Source organism: Salvelinus fontinalis, unplaced genomic scaffold (genome assembly GCF_029448725.1).
Source record: "Salvelinus fontinalis isolate EN_2023a unplaced genomic scaffold, ASM2944872v1 scaffold_0508, whole genome shotgun sequence".
NCBI classification, from domain to species: Eukaryota; Metazoa; Chordata; class Actinopteri; order Salmoniformes; family Salmonidae; genus Salvelinus; species Salvelinus fontinalis.
In genome coordinates this window covers 1-25,974 of record NW_026600717.1, presented here as the reverse complement: position 1 = coordinate 25,974, position 25,974 = coordinate 1, and the positions used below count along the sequence as shown (strand labels likewise).

The following is a 25,974-nucleotide window of genomic DNA, read 5'->3' as shown; positions in this document are numbered from 1 at the left end:
GGCTAGAGTGAGGTTGGGGTCCAGATATCAGAATGGTGGACCAGAGTGAGGTGGGGGTCCAGATATCATAGAGTGGTGGGCTAGAGTGAGGTGGGGTCCAGATATCATAGAGTGGTGGGCTAGAGTGAGGTGGGGGTCCAGATATCATAGAGTGGTGGGCTAGAGTGAGGTGGGGGTCCAGATATCATAGAGTGGTGGGCTAGAGTGAGGTGGGGTCCAGATATCATAGAGTGGTGGGCCAGAGTGAGGTTGGGGTCCAGATATCATAGAGTGGTGGGCTAGAGTGAGGTGGGGGTCCAGATATCAGAATGGTGGACCAGAGTGAGGTGGGGGTCCAGATATCATAGAGTGGTGGGCTAGAGTGAGGTGGGGGTCCAGATATCATAGAGTGGTGGGCTAGAGTGAGGTGGGGGTCCAGATATCATAGAGTGGTGGGCTAGAGTGAGGTGGGGGTCCAGATATCAGAGTGGTGGGCTAGAGTGAGGTGGGGGTCCAGATATCAGAGTGGTGGGCCAGAGTGAGGTGGGGGTCCAGATATCAGAGTGGTGGGCTAGAGTGAGGTGGGGGTCCAGATATCATAGTGGTGGACCAGAGTGAGGTGGGGGTCCAGATATCATAGTGGTGGGCTAGAGTGAGGTGGGGGTCCAGATATCATAGAGTGGTGGGCTGGAGTGAGGTGGGGGTCCAGATATCATAGAGTGGTGGGCTAGAGTGAGGTGGGGGTCCAGATATCATAGAGTGGTGGGCTAGAGTGAGGTGGGGGTCCAGATATCATAGAGTGGTGGGCTAGAGTGAGGTGGGGGTCCAGATATCATAGAGTGGTGGGCTAGAGTGAGGTTGGGGTCCAGATATCAGAGTGGTGGACCAGAGTGAGGTGGGGGTCCAGATATCATAGAGTGGTGGACCAGAGTGAGGTGGGGGTCCAGATATCAGAGAGTGGTGGGCTAGAGTGAGGTGGGGTCCAGATATCATAGAGTGGTGGGCTAGAGTGAGGTTGGGGTCCAGATATCAGAATGGTGGACCAGAGTGAGGTGGGGGTCCAGATATCATAGAGTGGTGGGCTAGAGTGAGGTGGGGGTCCAGATATCATAGAGTGGTGGACCAGAGTGAGGTGGGGGTCCAGATATCATAGAGTGGTGGGCTAGAGTGAGGTGGGGGTCCAGATATCAGAGTGGTGGGCTAGAGTGAGGTGGGGGTCCAGATATCAGAGTGGTGGGCTAGAGTGAGGTGGGGGTCCAGATATCAGAGTGGTGGGCTAGAGTGAGGTGGGGGTCCAGATATCATAGAGTGGTGGACCAGAGTGAGGTGGGGGTCCAGATATCATAGAGTGGTGGGCTAGAGTGAGGTGGGGGTCCAGATATCATAGAGTGGTGGACCAGAGTGAGGTGGGGGTCCAGATATCATAGAGTGGTGGGCTAGAGTGAGGTGGGGGTCCAGATATCATAGAGTGGTGGACCAGAGTGAGGTGGGGGTCCAGATATCATAGAGTGGTGGACCAGAGTGAGGTGGGGGTCCAGATATCATAGAGTGGTGGACCAGAGTGAGGTTGGTGGTCCAGATATCATAGAGTGGTGGGCTAGAGTGAGGTGGGGGTCCAGATATCATAGTGGTGGGCTAGAGTGAGGTGGGGGTCCAGATATCATAGTGGTGGGCTAGAGTGAGGTGGGGGTCCAGATATCATAGAGTGGTGGGCTAGAGTGAGGTTGGGGTCCAGATATCATAGATCCTTCAGCGTTTAATGACCACTTAAAACAAATTAAATGTTTTTTTTTGTATGGAGGATTAATAGACTGTGTATATCTGCTCAGTGCATCTAACTCTATTGGTAATGAGAATATACGGGCCCCCAATCTCATACAGACACACAGACAGTAGACATCGATATAAGCATAGGGTCCTCTGTTCTGTATCACCTAGATAGAGCCACAATATCCAGTCAGTCCCACGCACCACCGGGAACCAAACGCCACACAAACGTTTCATTAGCATAATTAACTTCCATCAGTCGAGGCCTTCTCACTTTCATATCTCCCAGCATCTCCAGAGAGTCTGTGGGAGCTGCACTGTTAAAGCATTGTGCTGCTTAGATTAACACCAGTCCATTCGTCCCCCTAAACTGTAATATGTTCTGGTATGGGGTCCCAATGACATTCCTGCTGAAGTGACAGTGAGTTATTTCCCCATAGCCAATACTGGGCATTTCTGGGGAAAGAAAATAAGTTACCAGAGGAGATAGCACAGGAGTTCAAAACAATTACATTTCTGCATCGTGGGTCGGGCACAGGCTGCCCATAACATGATGCAGCTACCATTATGCTTGACAATATGGAGAGTGGTACTCAGTAATGTGTTGTATAGGATTTGCCCCAAACCTAAGTTTGTATTCAAGACATTAAGTTAAATTCTTTGCCACATTTTTTTGCAGTATTACATTAGTGCCTTGTTGCAAACAGGATGCATGTTTTGGAATACCTTTTATTCTGTACAGACTTCATTCTTTTCACTCTGTCAATTAGGTTAGTATTGTGGAGTAACTACAATATTGTTGATCCATCCTCAGTTTTTTCCTATCACAGCCATTAAACTCTGTAACTCTTTTAAAATCCCCATTGGCATTATGGGGAAATCCCTGAGCAGTTTCCTTCCTCTCCGGCAACTGAGTTAGGAAGGACGCCTGTATCTTTGGATGGTGTATCAATACACCCAGTCACTACAAAGTGTAATTAATAACTTCACCATGCGGTTGAGTCTGTGTTTGAAATTCACTGCTTGACTGAGGGACCTTACAGATAGTTGTTGGGTACAGAGATGAGGTAGTCATTACAAAAAAATCATGGTAAACACTATTGAACACGGTTGAGTCTATGCAACTTATTATGTGACTTGTTAAGCACATTTTTACTTATGCATTTATTTAGGCTCGCCAAAACAAAGGGGTTGAATACTTATTGACTCAAGATATTTCAGCTTAACAATTTTTATTAATTTATAAAAAATAAAAACATTATTTCACTTTGACATTATTGGGTATTTTGTGTAGACGAGTGACAAAAAAATCTACATTTTAAACATGTTAAATTCAGACTGTAACACAACAAAATGTGTAAAATGTCAAGGGGTGTTGAATACTATCTGAGGCACTGGAGTTTCTAACTGGAGTTTCTAACAAGTTTCTTACTGGTGTTAATAACCAAGACAACATCAATGCTCCTGAGTGGCATAGTTACAGTTTTGACTTCAATCTGCTTGAACATCTATGGCAAGACTTGAAAATGGCTGTCCAGCAATGATCAACAACCAACTTGACAGAGCTTGAAGAATTGTTTAAAGGATAATTTGCAAATATTGTACAATCCAGGTGTGAAAAGCTCTTAGAGACCCAGAAAGACTCACAGTTGTAATTGCTGCCGAAGGTGATTCTAACATGTATTGATTCAGGGGGTTGAATATTTATGTAATCAAGATATTAGTGTTTTATTTGTATATATTTTTCTACAAATGTAAGATTTGTGTAGATCGCATATATTATATATGTTGTGTACATCGTATATATTATATATTTTGTGTAGATCGTTGACAAAAAATGACAATTAAATCAATTTTAATCCCACTTTGTAACACAGCAAAATGTGGAAAAGGTCAAGGGGTGTGAATACTTTCTGAAGGCCCTGTATATTCATACAGGTGCACGCAGGCAAAAATGTAATGTGTGGAAAGGAACAGCAGTCCACTATTTTATGTTCCCAGGTTTATGAAAACTCTAACCATAAAGAAAAAATATTTTAATATAGAATTTATGTCACTTTTCATCATGCTGACCATGCATAAGTAAAAATAATTTTAATTACTATTTAAGTCGTTTTTTGCTGTGTCAGTACTTCACTTTACTATTTATATTTTTGAGAACTTATACTTTTACTTATACTTTTACTTCACTACATTCCTAAAGAAAATAATGTACTTTTTACTCCCATACATTTTCCCTGACACCCAAAAGTACTTCTTACATTTCGAATGCTCAGGCAGGACAGCAATATGGTCCGTATACGCACCTATCAATCATCCCTACTGCCTCTGACCTGGCGGACTCACTAAACACAAATACTGCGTTTGTAAATTATGTGAGTGTGGGAGTGTGCCCTTATCTGTCTGTAAAAAATATAATTGTAAAGAATCATAGTGTCTGGTTTGCTTAATATCAGGAATTTTATGTATAGCATTTACTTTTACTCAAGTAGTATTGTACTGGTTACTTGAGTCATTTTCTATGAAGGTATCTTTACTTTTACTCAAGTATGACGATTCAGTAGTTTTTCCACCACTGTAGTTTTATGACGGTAATACACACATCCCTCTTCACGTTTTTATTGAATGACTCCCTTTCCTTAATCACTGTGTGTCAGTTGGACTGGCCAAGGGATCAAATTGTATTGGTCGCATACACGTTACTGTGGGTGTAGCAAAATGCTGTACAGAAGAGACAATAAGATACACAAGGCCTGAAACTAAACTATGTACACAGCTTCACTCATATGTGAATTATAAGTAGTGAATAATGAGAAGCAGTTGATTTTCTAGTTGTGTTGGTGGTAATGTGTTCCTTCACTCTCTGTCTAGCTCTTAGAAAACGCACACACTTCTTTGAACTCAAGTTAGCACAATGATGACCCCATGTGGCCATTTAAGGGACTACAGTGGGAAAACGAATATTGAACGTCGTTATTTTCTATAACCAATGAGAATCCATAAATATGATATTCAAAGTATACTTTATTATCCAGAAACAGAACATGTAACAACAGAAAATAAAAATATAAATGTCAAATTTGTCAGCAGTAAATTGTGTGATATTTTCCACAAGCTGCAATTTCCTGGAGAACAAAACCCCCAACTGCACACAGAGTAAAACTAGTAACATAGACCATAAACATCTGAAACACCAAACCTGGGAGTATTTACAGAACATTAACTCACAGAAAAAATGACCTTGAGGTAGACAGTAATAAAAGCAGGCAGTGCAAGTAGGCCTACAACTGTCAGTAAGGGAAGCTGCAATGCTTTGTGGGTGCTGTAGTGTCTACTAACAGATCAGTCTCTCTTTGTCCTGTAACATCCTAATCAGCCGTGGTTCTGCTGTGGAATGAGTCAGTGGAATGTGGAACAACAGGTCTCAGAACAGGCAGTCAGTCCTCTAAGCAGACAGACACAGACATGGAGGACAGAGGCAGTCAGGTCTCAGAACAGTCAGTCAGTCCTCTAAGCAGACAGACACAGACATGGAGGCCAGAGGCAGTCCGTTGGCTGTCAGTTGGCCATGTGATGATGCAGACAAGGTGTCTTCTTTACAGAAACAGAGTTGGTCCAAAACCACACCAAGGACAAGGTCTAAGATCCTTATCCTGGCCCAAAGATGAGGGACTCTCTGGATACAGACTGAGGAGAGAAACCTGAGAATAAAAATGAACAGTCAGTTGTAATAGAGTGTTTTTTGTGCTGTTAAGACAGCAGCTAGCGGGGGCCTCCCGGGTGGGGCAGTGGTCTAGGGCACTGCATCGCAGTGCTAACTGCGCCACCAGAGTCTCTGGGTTCGCGCCCAGGCTCTGTCGCAGCCAGCTGCGACCGGGAGGTCCGTGGGGCGACGCACAATTGGCATAGCGTCGTCCAGGGTAGGGAGGGTTTGGCCGGTAGGGATATCCTTGTCTCATCGCGCTCCAGCGACTCCTGTGGCGGGCCGGGCGCAGTGCGAGCCAACCAAGGGGGCCAGGTACACGGTGTTTCCTCCGACACATTGGTGCGGCTGGCTTCCGGGTTGGAGGCGCGCTGTGTTAAGAAGCAGTACGGCTTGGTTGGGTTGTGCTTCGGAGAACGCATGGCTTTCGACCTTCGTCTCTCCCGAGCCCGTACGGGAGTTGTAGCGATGAGACAAGGTAGTAATTACTAGCGATTGGATACCACGAAAATTGGGGAGAAAATGGGATAAAAATAAATAAAAAAAAGACAGCAGCTAGCTCCATAATCATGCTAGATAATAATCAACACAGTTCAAGACAGACAGTGATCGCTACACCGAGAGGAGACCATCACACAGGCTTAAAAAACGATTTTATTTCCGTGTGTGAATAGCTTAATCATGCAACACTAACCAGAATGAGCAACATGTGGTGCACTTCTGGTTCAACATCAGAGAGAGCACACAATACATCTTAGACACCATCATCATGTCTCAATGGTCTACGCTTTTCTGTTGTCCAAGAGCATTGAAACCCTGCGTGTTGGAATCTCAGTCGTCATTCTGTTGTGGTAGAAATGAGCCGTTGGTACACTACAGTACAAGCTATGACAATGACAGCGACTAACCTGCAGATATGTCATCCCCGGTGTTAGAAAGGCGGTGGTATCTACTGCCCCTGTCCTGGATCCATGGGTTGTAGAGATGGTGGTATCTACTGCCCCTGTCCTGGATCCATGGGTTGTAGAGATGGTGGTACTGCCCCTGGCCTGGATCCATGGGTTGTAGAGATGGTGGTACTGCCCCTGTCCTGGATCCATGGGTTGTAGAGATGGTGGTATCTACTGCCCCTGGCCTGGATCCATGGGTTGTAGAGATGGTGGTATCTACTGCCCCTGTCCTGGATCCATGGGTTGTAGAGATGGTGGTACTGCCCCTGTCCTGGATCCATGGGTTGTAGAGATGGTGGTACTGCCCCTGTCCTGGATCCATGGGTTGTAGAGATGGTGGTATCTACTGCCCCTGTCCTGGATCCATGGGTTGTAGAGATGGTGGTATCTACTGCCCCTGGCCTGGATCCATGGGTTGTAGAGATGGTGGTATCTACTGCCCCTGTCCTGGATCCATGGGTTGTAGAGATGGTGGTATCTACTGCCCCTGGCCTGGATCCATGGGTTGTAGAGATGGTGGTATCTACTGCCCCTGTCCTGGATCCATGGGTTGTAGAGATGGTGGTATCTACTGCCCCTGTCCTGGATCCATGGGTTGTAGAGATGGTGGTACTGCCCCTGTCCTGGATCCATGGGTTGTAGAGATGGTGGTATCTACTGCCCCTGTCCTGGATCCATGGGTTGTAGAGATGGTGGTACTGCCCCTGTCCTGGATCCATGGGTTGTAGAGATGGTGGTACTGCCCCTGTCCTGGATCCATGGGTTGTAGAGATGGTGGTATCTACTGCCCCTGTCCTGGATCCATGGGTTGTAGAGATGGTGGTACTGCCCCTGTCCTGGATCCATGGGTTGTAGAGATGGTGGTATCTACTGCCACTGGCCTGGATCCATGGGTTGTAGAGATGGTGGTATCTACTGCCCCTGGCCTGGATCCATGGGTTGTAGAGATGGTGGTACTGCCCCTGGCCTGGATCCATGGGTTGTAGAGATGGTGGTATCTACTGCCCCTGGCCTGGATCCATGGGTTGTAGAGATGGTGGTACTGCCCCTGGCCTGGATCCATGGGTTGTAGAGATGGTGGTATCTACTGCCCCTGGCCTGGATCCATGGGTTGTAGAGATTCCATTCCTTTACTTAGATTTGTGTGTATTACGTATTTGTTGTCAAATTCTTAGATATTACTTGTATATTGCTGCACTGTCAGAACTAGAAGCACAAGCATTTTACTACACCCGCAAGAACATCTGCTAAACACGTGTATGTGACCAAATTTGATTTGAGATGTTAAGACTACACAGTTAGAAATGGTCCATTTGCGAGATTGACTTGTCATTTCAATAGGTATAGGCTACAGACTACAATCTGGGTTTATGATTGTAATTTGCCATGTTTTGCTTAGCTAGTTGCAGGTAGCCTATAGCCCCTGATAGGACTACATCTAATTTCAGATAGCCTACAGTAGCCAAAGCAAGATGTAGACTGAATGATTTAGCAGTTTGTTTAGTTCAAATTGACAGACTAATTTATTCAACGTGAATATCAAGGCGATTTTGAGGTAAGAAGTGCTTGTTTCCCAATAGGCTGCTGGAAAAGGCTACTGAGGAAAGGGTCGTAATATCAATCACTGAATTAAATATTAATAATATGTATGTGAACTGAATATTCCTGTCAACAACTGCCAGTGTTTTTGTAGTTTTTTTAACCTGTAGCCTAATCTGACTGTTACTGTTAATCTAATGGGTTCTAACAACTGATCGGTAATTACGATAGAGCTTTGATAAATCCAATTTACTTAACTAAACATGGCCATTAACAATTGCATAATAACACAAGGCTACAACAATAAACTTAAGAAATATGTTTGCCAAGCCCAGGTAGGCGACACAAGTTTTATTTTTTCATTTAACCTTTATTTAACTAGGCAAGTCAGTTAAGAACAAATTCTTATTTACAATGACGGCCTACCAAAAGGCAAAAGGCCTCCTGCGGGGACGGGGGCTGGGATAAAATGTAATACTGTACTGACACCACAACACTACATAAAGAGAGACCTAAGACAACATAGCATGGCAGCAACACTTGACAACACAGCATAGTAGCAAAACAACATGACAACATGGTAGCAAAACAACATGGCAGCAGCAAAACATGGTAGCAGCACAAAACATGGTACAAACATTATTGGGCAAATACAAAAGCACAAAGGGCAAGAAGGTAGAGACAACAATACATCAGGCGAAGCAGCCACAACTGTCAGTAAGAGTGTCTGTCCATGATTGAGTCTTTGAATGAAGAGATCCAGTTTTAGTGTTTTTTTGCAGCTCGTTCCAGTCACTAGCTACAGCGAACTGAAAAGAGGAGCGACCCAGGGATGTGTGTGCTTTGGGTACCTCTTACAGAAAGAGGCTGGTAGAACGGGTGTTGTATGTGGAGGATGAGGGCTGCAGTAGGTATCTCAGACAGGGGGAGTGAGGCCTAAGATGATTTTATAAATAAGCATCAACCAGTGGGTCTTGCGACGGATATACAGAGATGACCAGTTTACAGAGGAGTATAGAGTGCAGTGATGTGTCCTATACGGAGCATTGGTGGCAAATCTGATGGCTGAATGGTAAAGTTGTTAGCTACAGTGGGACTTTTTTAAATAAAAGGGATTCATAAATGAAAACATAGCAATGTATCAACCTATGTGACATCTGAAGGCCAACCAACTTTCTGGTAGAGAATGTAGTGATGAGTACTAAAATCGTCACCCGTAATAAAGCGCATTGTGCTATGATAAACTGCATCTAACGGCTTTAATGAATTGGCAGCTGCGTTCATATAGATCATGGGTGTCAAACTCTGTGTAATTATATTTGACCCGCGAGACAATACCAAATTACTATTAGAGCTGGCCCGCCGGTATTATACAGCGCATTTATACAGCGCATTCAATACTACGAATCCCATAATGCTCTGCTATTGTTTTCGCGCGCCAATCAGGACAGGACCCAGAAACGCCCACTTCTCTGTGACAGTAGTCATAGCAACATAGACGCTACCATTGTCAGCGCGCTATCCCTTCCCAAAAATGGCGAAAAGAAAGGCAGAAAACAGGAGCTTTCTGGACAAGTGGGAGAAACGTTTGGTTTCACAACAGAAGAAAAGCCACATCACAAAGTGAGGCTGCTGTATAGGCTAGTTATATAGTGGCAGCAGAGATCGCAAAATCAGCCCGGCCCTTTAATGAGGGAGAGTTCGTGAAAAAGTGCATGATGAATCTCTACCGCCGTGTTCCCATGCGCACAGTTTGCTGAAAAACTCAGTGTTCTCGCCGCTGAGTTTAGCCGGCGATTTGCCGACTTCGATGTCCAGAAATGTAGGTTTGAACTGCTTAGTAATCCCTTCGCAGTTGATGTGGAAAATGCACCAACCAACATCCAAATGGAGCTGATTGAACTCCAGTGCAACGACACGCTGAAGTAAAAAAAAAAGAAGTTTATTTTGGTATTTAAATCAGAAGGCTGCAAATAGAAAAGAGGCATACGATTTTTACTTATTTAATAAATGAATGCCATTGATGTGTTTTTTCATTTGAAATTCGATTTTGCATGTCTCCACTATTAAATTATATATTGTATGGTAATAAGCGATGCTTGTTCCATATTCAATGTTAAAGCAAAACTTGTTTGGGTCCATATTAAAAGGTTCATTTGTTCAATGTTGGCCCGCAACTTTGTTCAGGTTTTACATTTTGGCCCACTGGGTATTTGAGTTTGACACCCCTGATATAGATGATGTCGCCATAGTCTAGGCCGATAGGAATGTTAACTGAATAATCTGCTTTCTATTATTTAGCGAGAGGCAAGAGATATATTTCTATAGAAGAAGCACATTTTTAACTCATCAATATGCTTTTTAAAAGACAGCTTTTCATCTATCCAGATGCCCAGATATTTGTAAGTGTAACAGTTTAACTTTACAGCGTCCCCTCGCCCCGACACGGCGCGAACCAGGGACCCTCTGCACACATCAACAACGGTTGCCCACGAAGCATCGTTACCCATCGCTCCACAAAGGCCGCGGCCCTTGCAGAGCAAGGGGCAACACTACTTAAGTCTCAGAGCAAGTGACGTAACTGATTGAAATGCTACTAGCGCGTACCCACTAACTAACTAGCCATTTCACATCCGTTACACTCACCCCCCTTTCCGCAGCAACCAGTGATCCGGGTCAACAGCATCAATGTAACAGTTTAACTTTACGGCGTCTCCTCGCCCCGACACGGGCGCGAACCAGGGACCCTCTGCACACATCAACAACGGTTGCCCACGAAGCATCGTTACCCATCGCTCCACAAAGGCCGCAGCCCTTGCAGAGCAAGGGGCAACACTACTTAAGTCTCAGAGCAAGTGACGTAACTGATTGAAATGCTACTAGCGCGTACCCGCTAACTAACTAGCCATTTCACATCCGTTACATAAGCACGGACACAATCAATATGGACAACATCCAAAGTACATATGCTAAAATCAGACTTATTTTTATGCGCTCTAGAGAACAACATATACTTAGTTTTACCTGCATTCTTAGGCAGGAAAGAAGAGGAATTTGTACCCTTCAGTTTACTGTTTTCTAAAATGGTGAGATAGAGCTTGAAAAGCGGTTGATTTAGCTGTCTTCATCAAGATAGTACATCAGTTTCTCAATTGTCTGAAAGATTGCCAGTCCACCACAGAGTCAGGTTATCTTGCTTTAGCCCACTATTTATCTTCTGAATATACTCAGATAATTCAGAAGAAAACCAAGGGATCTATCTTTGACTCTGAATTGTTTAAAAGAGATGTGTTTATCTGCCAGAGGAATAAATATGGAGGACACATTTTCAAGAGCCAATTCAAGGTTAGGAATACAGACGACAGTGGCTAAATCAGAGTAGAACATGTCATTAAAAAAACTTGATTAGAAAACTTTTTGCAATTTATCTTCTTAATTAAACAAGGATTAGTATTTTTCTGTTTCGTAAACTAATACATACTATGGGACAAAGATCACTGAGATCATATGCAAATACTCTACTAGACAAATATTTGTGGGGGTTATTTGTAAGAATTAAATCAATCAATGAAGAGTTAACAGGGTTTTTCACATTTAGCTGTGTGGGTTTTGAGATCAATTGAGTCTGATTAAAATCAATACATATACTCTTCAATTGATCTGAGGCCGGGGATAGCCAATCCAGATTCAAATTCCCGAAAATGTCTATAATTGTAGCCAAACATCCAGGAAAACCTCGGACATGGCAACTCAGGCTGTACTGTATTTGTTAAAATGTTGTTTGCGCACAGAGAGGGTTGGTTTGGTTCACGTGCGCTCCTCCAGTACAAGCACCAGGTGGCGGCAACACAATTTATGTTTAGCTCTTTTCAGCCAATGAACACAGTCAGCTCTTACTCTGTGGTTCTAGGCGCAGTTCCTCCCAGGAAGTGTTGCTTGAACGAATCTCCCTCGACCGTCATTCCACAAAAAATGGCCAAGTTACAGTTGTTGCAAGCGTTTTTCTCCGACCGATTAACAACAGTGGCCGTAGAGATATCCGTGGCAGTGGAAAACGCGTTTGCCGAGTACCAGGATGAGATTTCTCGTTCAAAGGAGGAGAATCAACGCCTGCAGAGGCTGCTGGATTCGGTTTTAATTCCCGATGTAAAATTACACAAAGCAGGTAAACTATCAACAAGCTTGCCATTAGCTGCTTTTGGCAACACTGGTGTATTTACACACTAGTGTTGACTCTTCGTTAAGCCCCGCCACCGAATATTTGGCAACCAATCGCAGCGCTCCAATGCAATTGTCGTCGAGCGACACCTCGGACAAGCTCACGTTTAAATCCACTGACATTTATTTGAATACTTATCAATACCAGTATGTACTGTATGTGATTTAGTTTATTTTACGCCTGCTACGTTAAGTTATGGATTTGGGAACGCTGTCAGCAGGGTCACTGCACTTTAAATACGTCACTCATTGAGCGGATTCGATTATGCTGAGCCGGGGCACCGGTCTATGGCCCGTGACGTGAACAGGCGAAAGTGGTGAGGGAGGAGCGCCCGTTTCAAATGGAACAGTAATCTGCGCCGCTCGGTCATGTTGTCGACAAACCAGCATGGTGCATCGTTCAGAAACATACAGCCTCTCTGTTCCATTAAATATGTTAGACATTTCAATCTAGTTTGTAGGGCAGATTAAACGTTTGCATGTGAAAACACAGAATCCTAATCTACGTGCTAATTAATCACTTTTGTTTTGTGCCGACTTTGCCGTGGAATTTGAATGGGGCACCTGGCTCAAATACACCAGCGTCAATAAAAGCACATATATAACCCTGTGTATGTAAATTATGCTAACATTAGCTAATAAATGATGTCACTACAGTCTCAAGTCACAGAGGGTGATTATTTATTGAAATGTATAGATTTTTATTTTAAAGTTATTTCATATCTTTCTTTCCAGACCCCCCGCAGCTCACTCTCACTGTTTCTGGAGATGAGGTTCCCCCTGAGCAGCAGCACTGTGAGGAGGAGTGGAGCGATCAAGAGATCATCGAGTCCATATTCATTTCCCCCTGTGTGGAAAGCAACAGTGATCAGGACTCACCCGAGCGCTCACGACTTTACCAAACTCTGAAGAACTCCCTTCCCACCATTGCAGCAGAACCGATCCAAACAAATCCAGATGGAGAGGACAACAAAATATCAGAATCAACCAGTGACACTCCCCTCACACATTTAAAGCCTCTCAAAATGAAGAGAACACGGTTAAAGAAAGGACAAAGGTCTTCCATCTGCACCGAGGGCAAGACAACCAGTGAGTTGAAAACGCCATTGAGGCTTCACACAAGGAAGAGGCTCTACAGTTGTACCGAGTGCACAGCAACCTATGACAGACCTTGTCATTTGGAAATCCACAAGAGAACTCACACAGGTGAGAAACCATACGAGTGCAAAGACTGTGGTAAATGCTTCAACCGCAAGAATAGCCTAACGATGCATATGCTAACTCACACAGGGGAGAAATCGTTCTGCTGCCATGAATGTGGCAAACGCTTCGGTCTAAACACGAGACTGATACTTCACATGAGGACACACACAGGGGAGAAGCCACACAAGTGCCCTTTCTGTGCCAGATGCTTTACATTTCCAAGTCACTTAAGTCGTCACAAGAAGCTCCACACAGGAGAGAGACCACATCAATGCAATGTATGTGGGAAATGCTACACGCGGAAGGAGCACCTGACAGACCATATGACATCCCACAGTGGAGCAAAACCATACAGCTGTATGCAATGTGGCAAATGCTACGCACTGCAAGGAAACCTGAGAGCGCATATGGCGAGTCACACAGGGAATAAGTCATTGTGCAGGTGTGCTGTGTGTGGATTAGGTGTTCTAAATCTAAGCCGCCACATGCAAGAAGTTCACACAGGAGGCAAACAGCATCAGTGCCAAGATTGTGGGAAGTGCTTCAACCGAAAGGAAAAACTGACAGAGCACATGAGGACTCACACGGGAGAGAAACCGTATCGATGTCATGATTGTGGCGAATGCTTTAGGCTCAATGTAACCCTGAAGAAACACATGATGACACACTCATCTGCGGCAAGTGCTGTTCCATGAGAGAAGATATGAGAACTCAAGATGGGACATACACAGGGAGAAATCTGTGTAGTGCAATGCATGTTTCAGCAATATTGTTTTGATGTTTCAATGTTCACATTCAATGTTAATTTTTATTCACTTATTTTTATACATTGCCCATTTGTAACTTTCACCTCAAAGTTAACCTTTACCTGTCTGTACCTTTCGGTCGTTGTTGGTGATTTATGTTAGTATCAATAAAAGAATGATCAACATGAAAAGTCACATTGCTGTTGTTTTTATATAGCACAAAGACTGCGTTTCTAACCCTCTGAGTCCCTATGATAGAATCTTACTCCAGACATATGAAACATGTTTTACTTTTATGAATGACTGTCTGTCGACTTGGGAGCAGAGAGGGAGTTTCTCCACTTTTGTAAACTATCTGCACTCCAAGGATATTTGTTGCAGGGCTCATTGTTCAGTAAATATGTCTTGATTAACAAGAGACCGGTATTATGACAGCCTATTTTTCATCAAAACTCTGCTCAGGTAGATGGAAATGTGGTAGAAAGAAACGTGGTAGAAACGTGACCGTTCATGAAACGTGACCGTTCATGATCCAGGGCGTCAAGTAGCCTAGCGGTTAAGAGTGTTGTCTCAGTAACTGAAAGGTTGCTGGTTTGAATCCCCGATCAGACTAGGTGAAAAATCTGTAGATATACCCTTGAGCAAGGCACTTAACACTAATTGCTCCTGTAAGTCGCTCTGGATAAGAGTGTCTGGTAAATCAGCGGATCTCAAACCTCTCCTCGGCGACCCCCAGTCATTCCATTTAGTTGATCTATTCCAGAGTTAGCACCCCCGATTCAACTTGTCAACTAATTAGGTGAAAAAATCTGTTACTCTGTCGTTGAGCAAGGCACTCAACCCTAATTGCTCCAGGGGTGCTGTACAATGGTGACCCTGTTAATGACACCACGCCCTGCGGGCGTCTCAGGGGGATTTGGGATATGCAACAACAATAAAAATGTCAGGACAAATATAAGCACCCCCGATTAATAATGAGTCATTATCAAGCCATTGAATAGGTGAATCAGGTGAGCTAGTTCACAGCTACAACAAAATTGTGAAAAGTTTGTGGGTCCCGAGGAGAGTTATGGTATTTGGTATTTTATTAGGATCCACATTAGCTGTTGGGAAAGCAGCAGCTACTCTTCCTGGGGTCCACGCAAAACATGACATAATACAACATTAACAGACAGACAGAACTACATCAATTAAAAAATGGCACACGTAGCCTACATATCAATACATACAAACTATCTAGGTCAAATAGGAGAGAGGCGTTGTGCCATGAGGTGTTGCTTTATCTGTTTTTTAAAACCAGGTTCACTGTTCATTTGCGCAATATGAAATGGAAGGGAGTTCCATGCAATAATGGCTCTATATAATACTGTACACTTTCTTGATTTTGTTATGGATTTGGGGACTGTGAAAAGACCCCTGGTGGCATGTGTGTGTGTGTGTGTGTGTGTGTGTGTGTGTGTGTGTGTGTGTGTGTGTGTGTGTGTGTGTGTGTGTGTGTGTGTGTGTGTGTGTGTGTGTGTGTGTGTGTGTGTGTGTGTGTGTGTGTGTGTGTGTGTGTGTGTGTGTGTGTGTGTGTGTGTGTGTGTGTGTGTGTGTAAGTTGACTATGCAAACAATTTTGAATTTTCAACACATTAATGTTTCTTATAAAAAGAAGAAGTGATGCAGTCAGTCTCTTCTCAACTCTTAGCCAACACCAAGTAATTTAGTCTCCTCAACTTGTTCAACAGCCACACCGTTCATTACCAGATTCAGCTGAGGTCTAGAACTTAGGGAATGATTTGTACCAAATACAATGCTCTTAGTTTTAGAGATGTTCAGGACCAGTTTATTACTGGCCATCCATTCCAAAACAGACTGCAACTCTTTGTTAAGGGTTTCAGTGACTTTATTAGCAGTTGCTGATGCGTATATGGAGCATCACTGTGCTAAATGTAATCAATCCATCCATACTCATTCTGCCCTGGCCTTTTTATGTGCACTGAGCTATAATAAGAACGGCTATTACTCCAGTACAGCAGGTGGCAGTGCAATGTCGGTTACGACGTTTCAGCCAATGAATTAACCATGAAAGAACAGAGGCAGTTTTTACGACTTTTTTACGACAAAATGTTCTTACTTTTCTCTGTTTACGTCCTATTCCCGTTTAACAGATATATCCCTAATCTTTGCCGTGGCTCAATGTTATTACTTTATTCAACTTAAAATGTCTAAACTACATTCGTTGAATGCGTTTCTTACTGCCCGATTAACTGCGGCGGCTGTGGATATATTTGGGGCAGTGGAGAAGACTATAACAGCGTACCAGGAAGAAGTCTCCAGATCAAAAGTGGAGAACGACCATCTACGGAAGCTGTTGCTAGATTTCGGTTTCAAACCTGATAGAGAATCACAAAGAGCAGGTGTGTAAGATGAATGGTTCTGTAAACATTATTACGATTATTAGCTAGCTAGTTAGACAACTGTGACAACCATAGGACAACTGTGCTCAACCTCAATTGTTATTAGGTAGCTAATCAGGCATCAGAATTAGATAGCGATCACTTCTCACTGCACTCTGTAATGTCAGTGTGAGTCTAGTGTGTAAATGTGTTGCGAGCTAAGGGGAAGAAGTAAAACTGAAGAGTGTTGATATATCTCAATGGTGAGTTCTAAATCTCTTCTACATCTTTCTTTTCAGACCTCCAGCAGCTCACTGTCTCTGTCTCTGGAGAGCAGGTTCCCTCTAAACAGGAGTGGAGTGATCAAGAGGACACAGAGTCCATATTCATTCCCCCCTGTGTGGAAAGTGCCAGTGATCAGGACTCACCCCAGAGCTCATACCTTTACCAAATTGGGAAGAACAGCAAGAGGGCCTCCCTTCCCACCAACTCAACAGAACCGATCAAAACCAATCATGATGGAGAGGACTGTGGGGCATTAGAATCAACCAGTAACTCTCAGACCATGTCAAAGTCAAAACATACACAGGCAAAGAAAGGACAAAGTCCTCTTGACACTGCGACAAACAGTGAGCTGAAAGCACCAATGAGGGCTCACACAGGTGATAGACCATACAAGTGCCCTGTGTGCAGGAAAAGGTTTACTAATAACAACCATTTAAAAACGCATCAGAGAATTCACACAGGAGAGAGGCCACATTGGTGCAAAGAATGTGGCAAGTGCTTCAGCCGCAAGGGGGACCTGGGCACACACATGAGGACTCACACAGGAGAGAAACCGTACCAGTGCAGCGTTTGTGGCAAAAACTTCAGGCGAAACCGACTGAATGAGCATATGAGGGTACACACAGGGGAAAGACCCTATCGGTGTGCCGACTGTGAGAAGGGCTTTATTTCAGTAAGTGACCTAAAACGCCACCAGCGCATTCACACGGGAGAAAAGCCGTTTAGGTGCGACAGTTGCGGAAAATGCTTCAGTCAGATGACAACCTTGAAAAAACATATGAGGACTGTTCATAAGAAGGTTCAATTGCAGAGCAGTGAGGAAAGCCCAGATCCCTGCTAGCATTAGGGACTCCTGTTCATTTACGTGATAATGACAAACAGCACAGGACATATCTTATGTTAACCTCGGTACCATCTGTGTGTGTTTTAGACAATTTCTCTGACTATCGCTGTCATTCATTCATGCAATTTTGTGTGTTGTAAATCTCTTCTACAGACCAGTTGCTTTCTTTCAGGACACTGCTCTAACACCAAGATCTACCAGATCACAATCATCATGTATTGTTGTTACTAGACATTAAAGTGGATATACTGGGGGCTTTCAAACTCTGTGCCAACATTGATAGCATTAAATAATAATACTTTTTTGGGGAAGGGGGTCTTATTTGTCCTGTTGCACACAAGTGTGTAATGGAAACATGTTTGTTGCATATCCCAACTGCCCCTAAGACACCCTCAGTGAGTGGGGTCACGGCCAGGGTCACCATTGTCCAGCTCCCCTGGAGCAATTGGGTTAAGCGCCTTGCTCAAGGGCCCAGCAACAGATTTCTTTCACCTTGTCAGCTCCAGGATTCAACCCAGTGGCCTTTCAGTTGCTGGTTCAACACTCTAACCCCGAGGCTACCTGCTGCTCTATTTTGGAACAGTCACAAATCCCTCGCAAAAGCAAGTGCATAAGCCTGCAACTAACTCATTGCCATGACCAAACTCTTGGGGTTGTTTTTACAGATCCAGATTATGCCTAGTCCTGGACCATAACATACTTTCAACAATCTCTCCAACAAGAATGATTTTGAATCCAGGACAAGGTTTAACCTGTATTCAGAAAACCGGACCCTGGTATTTTTGTTTGAGATATTTTGCCAGGCCTAATGTTAGGCATATAAATGGGTTGTTAATCAGAGCAATGAACTAAAAGGACATACTGTCCAACACACTGTTTGTCATATCCTGTATGTACCCTGAATATACATACACAAAGACATCTATCACGGTAAAATAGTTACGTTGTTTCTTATTATTGTTATCTTTATTATAAATGTTAGCTTTTTTATTTGTTTCTGTAACCCACTTTATCATGTATGTTTTACGTAGATAATTGCAATCCATACTTGAATTTTATAGTCTTACTGAATGTTCCCCATTACTTCTGTGCGTGGCTGACTTGTCCAACAGTGTCATGTGTTCTTCAGCTCAGCTAAATATTGTAAACTAATATGTAGTTAATCAAGTTATGTAGGTAAGATTTTGTTCATTCATTACAGATTATATCCTACATTATCTATTACAGATTAACTTTGTACTACATTATATTAATTTATTCAAATATTAAGTGCATGAGCCTACAACCTCTTGACACAACCAACAATCTTGATATTTTCGTTTGAGATTCTTTGCTTTTAGTATGTTTTCATAATCAGAGCAATGATAAAAGACATACTGTGTACAACACCTGATGCGTGTACCTTAAATATGCACAAGAGGTCTATGAACTACTTCCCCGACAAGTCATTCTATTGGTCAATTCAAGTAGCAGTACAAGGAGTGAGAGCAAGTATCGTTCTCCATTGGACGAGAGCAACTTGTTGCTTCAAACTGATTTCAAACAGCCAACGTGCGCGCCCCTGTCTCTCCAGCTTCCGAGCGCCGCCGTCCACACCGTGCTTTCGTCGATCCAAAATTCAGTCTGTCTCACGTGCTTTGTGAATATAAAAGCTCTCTTGTTTCCCTGCATCATGTGTAGTGTGTCACCAGACAAACGGCGAAAGATGGAGTCGGCGTTGGAGCAACTGAAGAAACACACCGTGGTCGTAGCGGACACCGGAGACTTCAACGGTAACAGATTGGATTGACCGCTATGCACTACTAGCCAAGGCCAGGCAGGCATTAGCTAGCTAGAATAACATGTTGCAAGGTTTATGGCTGTGTTAACGTTATCGTAGTCTGCTCGAATATTAATTCCGGTGAACTTCTGTTGTCTTTTAAATTAATGTTTCTTGCTAGCTGTCGTATTATGTTTGGCGAATAATTAACTTACTGCACTTGTGGCTAGCTAGTTATGACCACGGCTCTTGCACGTTTCATGCATTGCAACTTGGTCGTTAATGTTAATTAACTATGGGAAGAACTATATAACTATGGTTTCTATTTCCAGGTGTTGTCTAATTTATTAGATAATGGTTGAGATACTAAACAGGAATTGCAATTTTAAAACACTTACTTACTCCTGTCAGGGCACGTACGTTGACGCTGTCACGCCCAACTAGTCAACATTGGTTCTCCCACGTGACACATGTGTTTAGTTAATAACAATAAATGCAGAAGACAACCTAAAATACCACATTCAACGTAGTTGGTAAGCTATATATGATTTATACAAATGCAATGTTATCTGCCCTCGACTGACATTACTGTCTCCCAGATTCAGAGAATTGGTTCCTCCTCCGTTTGAATAAGGAAGTAGGAATGATGTAATCCATTAGTTAACTCCATTGTGGTGTAAACCAAACATTTCCTCATGCTTGCTCTGCAAGTCAGGATGACAAGACAGAAACGGTCTGCCTGCCACAGGGTAATATTAACCAGGCTGAAATGGTGCACACTAAGTGGATAGGCTTTGATGACATGCTGCTACAGTCTACACATAATGCTTCTTCTCAGGATAAGTGAAGGTGTGTTGGAGCTTCACAGGTTTTGTTCCCTGAATGCAGTAGTCTTTAGGACAGGTTTATTCAATGTTTTTGCTCTCTATAGAAAATACACTGTTGCAGGAAAACCTGAAGAATGTGTCTATAGGACCGTCACTCAAATGGCCAATGATTCTGAAGATTGACCAAGGTATCTGCGACCTTGCTTCATGCCTCAGCAGTTCAGTTTTTAGACTGGTGAGAGGAACCTTGATGTACCCATAGACCCGATTTCATGTTGTGAAAGGGTGCACTTGGCTGAATCCCATTGTGAAAGGACCTCACTGGCCAACTCTTGTGCGACGCAGTGCATTCATTGGTCAACTGGTTTGAAGACTGTGAAACTCTGACTGCAATACTGAAGGACAGTTGAACCACACCAGTTAGTATTGTATGTTGCTTTTCTCATGGTGCTACAGTCATCTTACCAGTGGGTCATGTCCATTAGGATTAAAACAGGAACAATCACTTTCAAACTTGGTCAAGTTCAATTAGCAACTCTTGTCTGGCATATAGTGTGATATCATATGGATGTTTGTACATATTGCAAAGCCTAATACCTTGTATACCTTAGCTACGTTAAATTATTTAAGATGACTTGTGATGGCTTTTAAGTGTGGTGTCATTGACAATATTTTGCTGGCATGCAGAATGGTGAACAGCGCAGTAAGTTGTACAATTCCACAGTTATCCCAATGATGGGAAGGGTGTAAATGTAGTCTCTTTCAATGGAATAAATGCATCAGATTACATTGGCACAGAACATGCTTTATCTTGCCAGTTGCTGTCTTTGTTCAAATGGGAGGTGGTTAGTGTATCTTATCTTAGGGTTGGTCTCTCTGTAGGATTATATGGCTGGACTGATTCAGCTAAGCCTTTTTTCTTCAAGAAAAGACCTCACCAACAGACATGAGGGTTTCTGCTATGAGAATTACTAAAAGAAACAAATAAAGTGCCTCATAACTTTTCTCAAAGGAACACACTTTTGGCATCTTTACCTTCCCTTACATGTTGTAAAACCCACACGTGTCATCTTCCGTCAAATATTGACTTGTTGCAAGCACAAGCTTCTTCAAATTGAGCAACCCTTTTTTTCCTTGTCCCTGTGGAATTTGTCAGTGCATGGTTAGAAGTGCACCCCTGTACTCTTCCTTAACCATGTGGGAAACACATGGTCACTAGTGTTAATGTATGCCAGTCATCTGGTGTGCCTAACAAATGGAAAGTAGTATACAATTTGCAGCAACACTTTAGCCTGAAGTTGCCCTTTTAATATGCCATGTTACTCTAACTACTTTTGTAACCTCTGTGCAGATACTGCACTGTGGTAATTGCAGATGTGGCACATAATCATCGAACTGTAGTGAAAAGTACACCAACTTTGGTTTCTAATTGGGTGTTTTATTAATACATCAATTCTATAACTACCAGGTATCTTGAAGTGGAGGCCTAATCCAAATATCTGACCCCCTGGGGTATGCCTCAAGCTCTCATTGAACAGTTACACAATCTAGATTCACTTTTTTTCTGGCAAGACAAAGCTCTTGATATGGAGAACTGTCTGCATGTTTTCCACAAACGCAATATTTTCTGACTGCCTGGTTATGCAATCTTTCTCAAAAGAACTCCAACAGAATTCAGCTACCAGAAGTTTGTACTGTTCATTCACAAATGGCTTGTTTGGATATGTTATTTTGGATTGTTAAATCACTGGCAGTAATGCATAATGGTGATAACATGGGTGGCTGTGGGAATGGATTGCAAATCGCTGCCTGCGACAGATCCAGCCATAAGGACTGGCTAAAAGAGTAGGGTATTCGAACAGAATGAGATGGTGAGAGCCTAGAATGTTTTGGTGGTTTTCAGAGAAACACAGGGGGCCTTTGTGCTTCATTGTGTCGCCTACTCCCTGTCAGTGGCAGGAGCTTGGCCAGCTGGTCTAAAGCCCATCGCCACAGGCCTCCCTCACTGTAGCTGACATGGCATATCACAACGATGGGAGTACACTATACTAATCAAAACTGGAACCGGCGAGTACCCTGATCTTAGGCTAACAAGGCTATAGTAAAGGCCCTCCAGTGCAAAGTAGGAAAAGCAAAACTTTTTTTTTTTTAAATTGTATGGCATTGGGCGGCAGGTAGTTTATAGTGGTTAGCGCGTTGGACTAGTAACTGAAAGGTTGCACAAGGTAGTTAACCCACAGTTCCTAGGCCATCATTGACAATATGAATTTGTTCTTAACTGACTTGCCTAGTTAAATAAAGGTAAAATATAATCTGAATTGCAGTGTCTGGGGAACAGGAAATGGGGATTTTTCATTCAAGTTTTTTGCTCTTACCCCAATGTCACTCTGTATTAGACATTCACCTAGGATGCTTCACTACTAGGCTACCTCACAAGCTAAAGTGATTTAACCTTGAATGTTTCATTTGAACATCGTGTGTCATTCTTCTACTGCAATGTTGCAGGTAGACAATGGGCTGTTTTTCCTCCCAATGTTCTGCTTTAGTTGAGGAAACTGCAGTTGGCTTGTATCTACAGTAGCGGTCACTGAGACAGTGCTTCTTGACCAGTCCAGAGCTTTCTAGTTCTCTCTCCTGTATAAGTGACTTTTTATTCATTAAGTGACTTATTCAAAATAGACATAAGCAATATCTGAATAGACCTTTAACTGAATTCAGGGCTGATAGCAGTTATTTCACAGCTAAACATCTCAGGATAAGATTGGTGAATAAAGTTGTCCTATGAAGGCTTGTATGTACCTTGGGAATGAATGAAGGCTTCCCAGATGAAACGGTTCGTTTGAGTTCCTGCATATATTATGTTTTGAATTTTTTTTTCTGGCAGCAAGCTGAAGTTCGGAGGCAAAGTCTACGCCCACTTGTAGGTGATCAGTCAACAGTAGGGTTTCTTCAAAGTATTTGTCAATCAACAAGTGACTCTATTTCATTGACAAATACTGCACCAAGCAGTTAATGTAAAATTGCGTGACTAAGATCTCCTTGGCGAAAACGTCACTAAGGAATCTGTCATAATGTTTCTCGGATTAATTCTGGTTATTTTGAGGAAGTGTACTGGCTATGGTTTCTCAATGGGTTAACACTACTATGGCCACTTTCTCATTTTCATGCGTAGGTCTAGTGAACATCTTAGTGTTGTGAGCTGCTCTTAACTTGTGTTGTCTCTCTCCCACTTCTCTGAACAGCCATTGAAGAGTACAAGCCCCAGGATGCCACCACCAACCCCTCCCTCATCCTGGCTGCTGCCAAGATGGCCGCCTACCAGCATCTGGTCGACCAGGCCATCAAATACGGCATCGCCAAGGGCGGGTAAGATGGGCACTCTGAAATGTATACGACCCCTACCGTTTCAATGACTGGTGAAATAAGCTCATGTAATCATATTGCAATTCTGCACTGCTTCTACACTTGTTTAGTAGTCCACTGACCTCCCCTTTAAACAATGGGATTTTGAGTGAACAAAGAATCAGGCGTTTTCTGTTTGCTCAAGATAAGTGTTGTCAATGCAATGCAGTTTGAATGCTGATAGGTCAACAGCTGTTGACCTCTGACTGTACCAAAGGTAGAAACTTTTTTTTTTACTGCTCTAAATACCTTGGTAAGTTTAATTGCAATAAGGCACCTCGATTTGTTATGTGGCCAATATGCTAAGGTCTGTATTAGAACAGCCCTTAGCCGTGGCGCTTATTGGCCATATACCACACCCCCTAGGCCTTACTGCTTAAATATACACTAACACCTGCTCTTTCCATGTGAAAGCTATGATCCTGTATTGTCACTTGTTAAAGCCACTTCAATCAGTGTAGAAGGGTTAAAGGAGGTGGGGTTAAACTCAATATTTGTTTGGTGTACTCAAGTGATTACTTGGTTAATAAAGCCTTAGTCTACTGCTAAAAGCTATGATCACACGTTTGCTATAATTGAGCTATTGCACCTCACCAGTATCCTGTTCCTCTGTCCATCAGACCTGAGGAGGAGCAGGTCACCAACACCATGGACAAGCTGTTTGTGAGCTTCGGCCTGGAGATCCTGAAGAAGATCCCAGGCAGGGTCTCCACGGAGGTAGATGCCAGGTACAGAAAAGCCCCCTGCGCTGCTTGGGCCTACAAGTCGATCATGTGTTTTGTATCTATCGACACCAGTTGTCTACAGCTTTCAGAATAACACCCACTCATCAATTATGGTTTCAATATAAATAGCTGAACATAGCCATGTAGGCATTATCAATTTTTATGTGGGGGAATGGTTCATGTGAAATTGCATTTACGAATATGCTCAATTCCACGAAGTAGCTGAATGGACTTGTTGCCTCAAATGCAACCTGGAGCCTTTACAGATCAGGGTAGCAAATTGATCCTTTAACTTGACTCTAGCTCAATGAATAGTCTCAAGTTCACAGCAGGGCCTCAGACTCAAATGACTGGTATGTAGTCCACAAAATGGCTTTACCAAATGGTAATCGTTAATATTTAGATTAACTGAACCTCTCCCACTCGACATTAGGCTTTCGTACGATAAGGATGAGATGGTGGCTCGGGCCCTGCGGATCATTGCCTTGTACGAAGAGGCTGGTATCAAGAAGGACCGTGTTCTCATCAAGCTCTCTTCAACATGGGAAGGCATCCAGGCTGGCAGGTGTGTGAGATGGAGGGGGAGGGAAGGACATGAGTCATCTACCTTACAGGGGCATTTCTTCATCTGGGCCCAGTTTTTCAAAAGTTATCCAACTGGATTTTGCCAATTAGGCTTAAGTGGAATGAATAGTGCAAGACTCCCCATTTCAAGTCAATGATTTGTCCTTTATGCATTTAATCCTATCCAGTTCACTTTTGAAGAAATTAATACTGTAGCCGTGTGTAAATATGCACATCTTGGAATGTGGACTAAAAACAAATGTGATGTTAGGTGTTCTGTTGGTACCCAGTAACGTGGAATGTCTACAAAAACATGCTGTTTTGCCAAAACTAATTTGATGCAAATGGTTAAACAATTTACCTGCTATGTTCTGTATCAGTTTACCTCCAACCTAGAAATCATTTGTGTCAATCTGTCTCTAAGAAATGTTGGTTTTGACAGCCATGGAAGCACAGTGAAGCTCTGCTGTTTACTGTCCTTTAATGTGCCTGTCAATGTGTGTACCTGCAGGGAGCTGGAGGAGAAGCACGGGGTCCACTGCAACATGACCCTGCTGTTCTCCTTCGCCCAGGCAGTGGCCTGCGCCGAGGCCAAAGTCACCCTCATCTCACCCTTTGTGGGTCGCATCATGGACTGGTACAAGGAGAACACTGCCCAGAAGAGCTACGAGGCCCATGAGGACCCAGGTATGTGCTGACTGATCCATCATTTGATAGCATGAGTGTTAGCTTCTAACAACTTTAGGTTGGCCTCAACAGTCCCAGACCTTACCATTATGAGTATAAATAAGATACTTGGGTGTATTGATTGACTTCATTACTGTACTGGAGTGGCTTTATTATGCATAAACATCTTTATTTTGATCTCTTCACTCAGGTGTGATCAGTGTGACCAAGATCTACAACCACTACAAGAAGTATGACTATACCACGGTGGTGATGGGAGCTTCCTTCAGGAACACCGGGGAGGTCAAGGCCCTGGCCGGCTGTGACCTGCTTACCATTTCCCCCAGCCTACTGGGAGAGCTGAGCAAAGACCACAGCACCATCACGCCAATGCTTACGGTTCAGAAAGGTAACAGG

General features: G+C 43.3%; 4 protein-coding genes across 4 annotated transcripts; 3 read left to right on the top strand and 1 right to left on the bottom strand.

Moving 5' to 3' along the window:
• Positions 1 to 4,825: 4,825 nt before the first annotated feature.
• Positions 4,826 to 11,822, bottom strand: LOC129846367 (mucin-22-like). The gene is made up of 2 exons (XM_055914297.1): positions 6,358 to 11,822; positions 4,826 to 5,447 (listed from the first exon to the last, which is right to left on the bottom strand). The coding sequence occupies exon 1, from the start codon at positions 7,374 to 7,376 to the stop codon at positions 6,444 to 6,446; it is 933 nt and encodes a 310-aa protein (XP_055770272.1). The 5' UTR covers positions 7,377 to 11,822; the 3' UTR covers positions 4,826 to 5,447; positions 6,358 to 6,443.
• A 5-nt stretch (positions 11,823 to 11,827) lies between these two features.
• Positions 11,828 to 14,300, top strand: LOC129846366 (zinc finger protein 184-like). Its single transcript, XM_055914296.1, has 2 exons — positions 11,828 to 12,103; positions 12,892 to 14,300. Exons 1-2 carry the CDS (start codon positions 11,911 to 11,913, stop codon positions 14,052 to 14,054), a joined length of 1,356 nt encoding a protein of 451 aa, XP_055770271.1. The 5' UTR covers positions 11,828 to 11,910; the 3' UTR covers positions 14,055 to 14,300.
• Positions 14,301 to 16,190: 1,890 nt separating this feature from the next.
• On the top strand, positions 16,191 to 18,919 carry LOC129846365 (zinc finger protein 239-like). The gene is made up of 2 exons (XM_055914294.1): positions 16,191 to 16,506; positions 16,785 to 18,919. The coding sequence occupies exons 1-2, from the start codon at positions 16,311 to 16,313 to the stop codon at positions 17,609 to 17,611; spliced, it is 1,023 nt and encodes a 340-aa protein (XP_055770269.1). The 5' UTR covers positions 16,191 to 16,310; the 3' UTR covers positions 17,612 to 18,919.
• A 232-nt stretch (positions 18,920 to 19,151) lies between these two features.
• On the top strand, positions 19,152 to 25,968 carry LOC129846368 (transaldolase-like; the record flags this gene model as incomplete). Its single annotated transcript, XM_055914298.1, has 6 exons — positions 19,152 to 19,386; positions 23,443 to 23,566; positions 24,223 to 24,330; positions 24,761 to 24,892; positions 25,403 to 25,578; positions 25,769 to 25,968. Coding segments are annotated over exons 1-6 (840 nt in total), but the record flags the coding sequence as incomplete, so codon positions are not given.
• Positions 25,969 to 25,974: the final 6 nt, after the last annotated feature.

What these genes read in the sequence shown, in the direction of transcription:
- LOC129846367 (XM_055914297.1), bottom strand. Translation starts at nt 7,376, where the DNA reads ATGGATCCAGGCCAGGGGCAGTACCACCATCTCTACAACCCATGGATC.
- LOC129846366 (XM_055914296.1), top strand. Translation starts at nt 11,911, where the DNA reads ATGGCCAAGTTACAGTTGTTGCAAGCGTTTTTCTCCGACCGATTAACA. An exon ending in TGTAAAATTACACAAAGCAG is followed by an intron (nt 12,104 to 12,891) that starts GTAAACTATCAA and finishes CTTTCTTTCCAG; the next exon opens with ACCCCCCGCAGCTCACTCTC.
- LOC129846365 (XM_055914294.1), top strand. Translation starts at nt 16,311, where the DNA reads ATGTCTAAACTACATTCGTTGAATGCGTTTCTTACTGCCCGATTAACT. An exon ending in TAGAGAATCACAAAGAGCAG is followed by an intron (nt 16,507 to 16,784) that starts GTGTGTAAGATG and finishes CTTTCTTTTCAG; the next exon opens with ACCTCCAGCAGCTCACTGTC.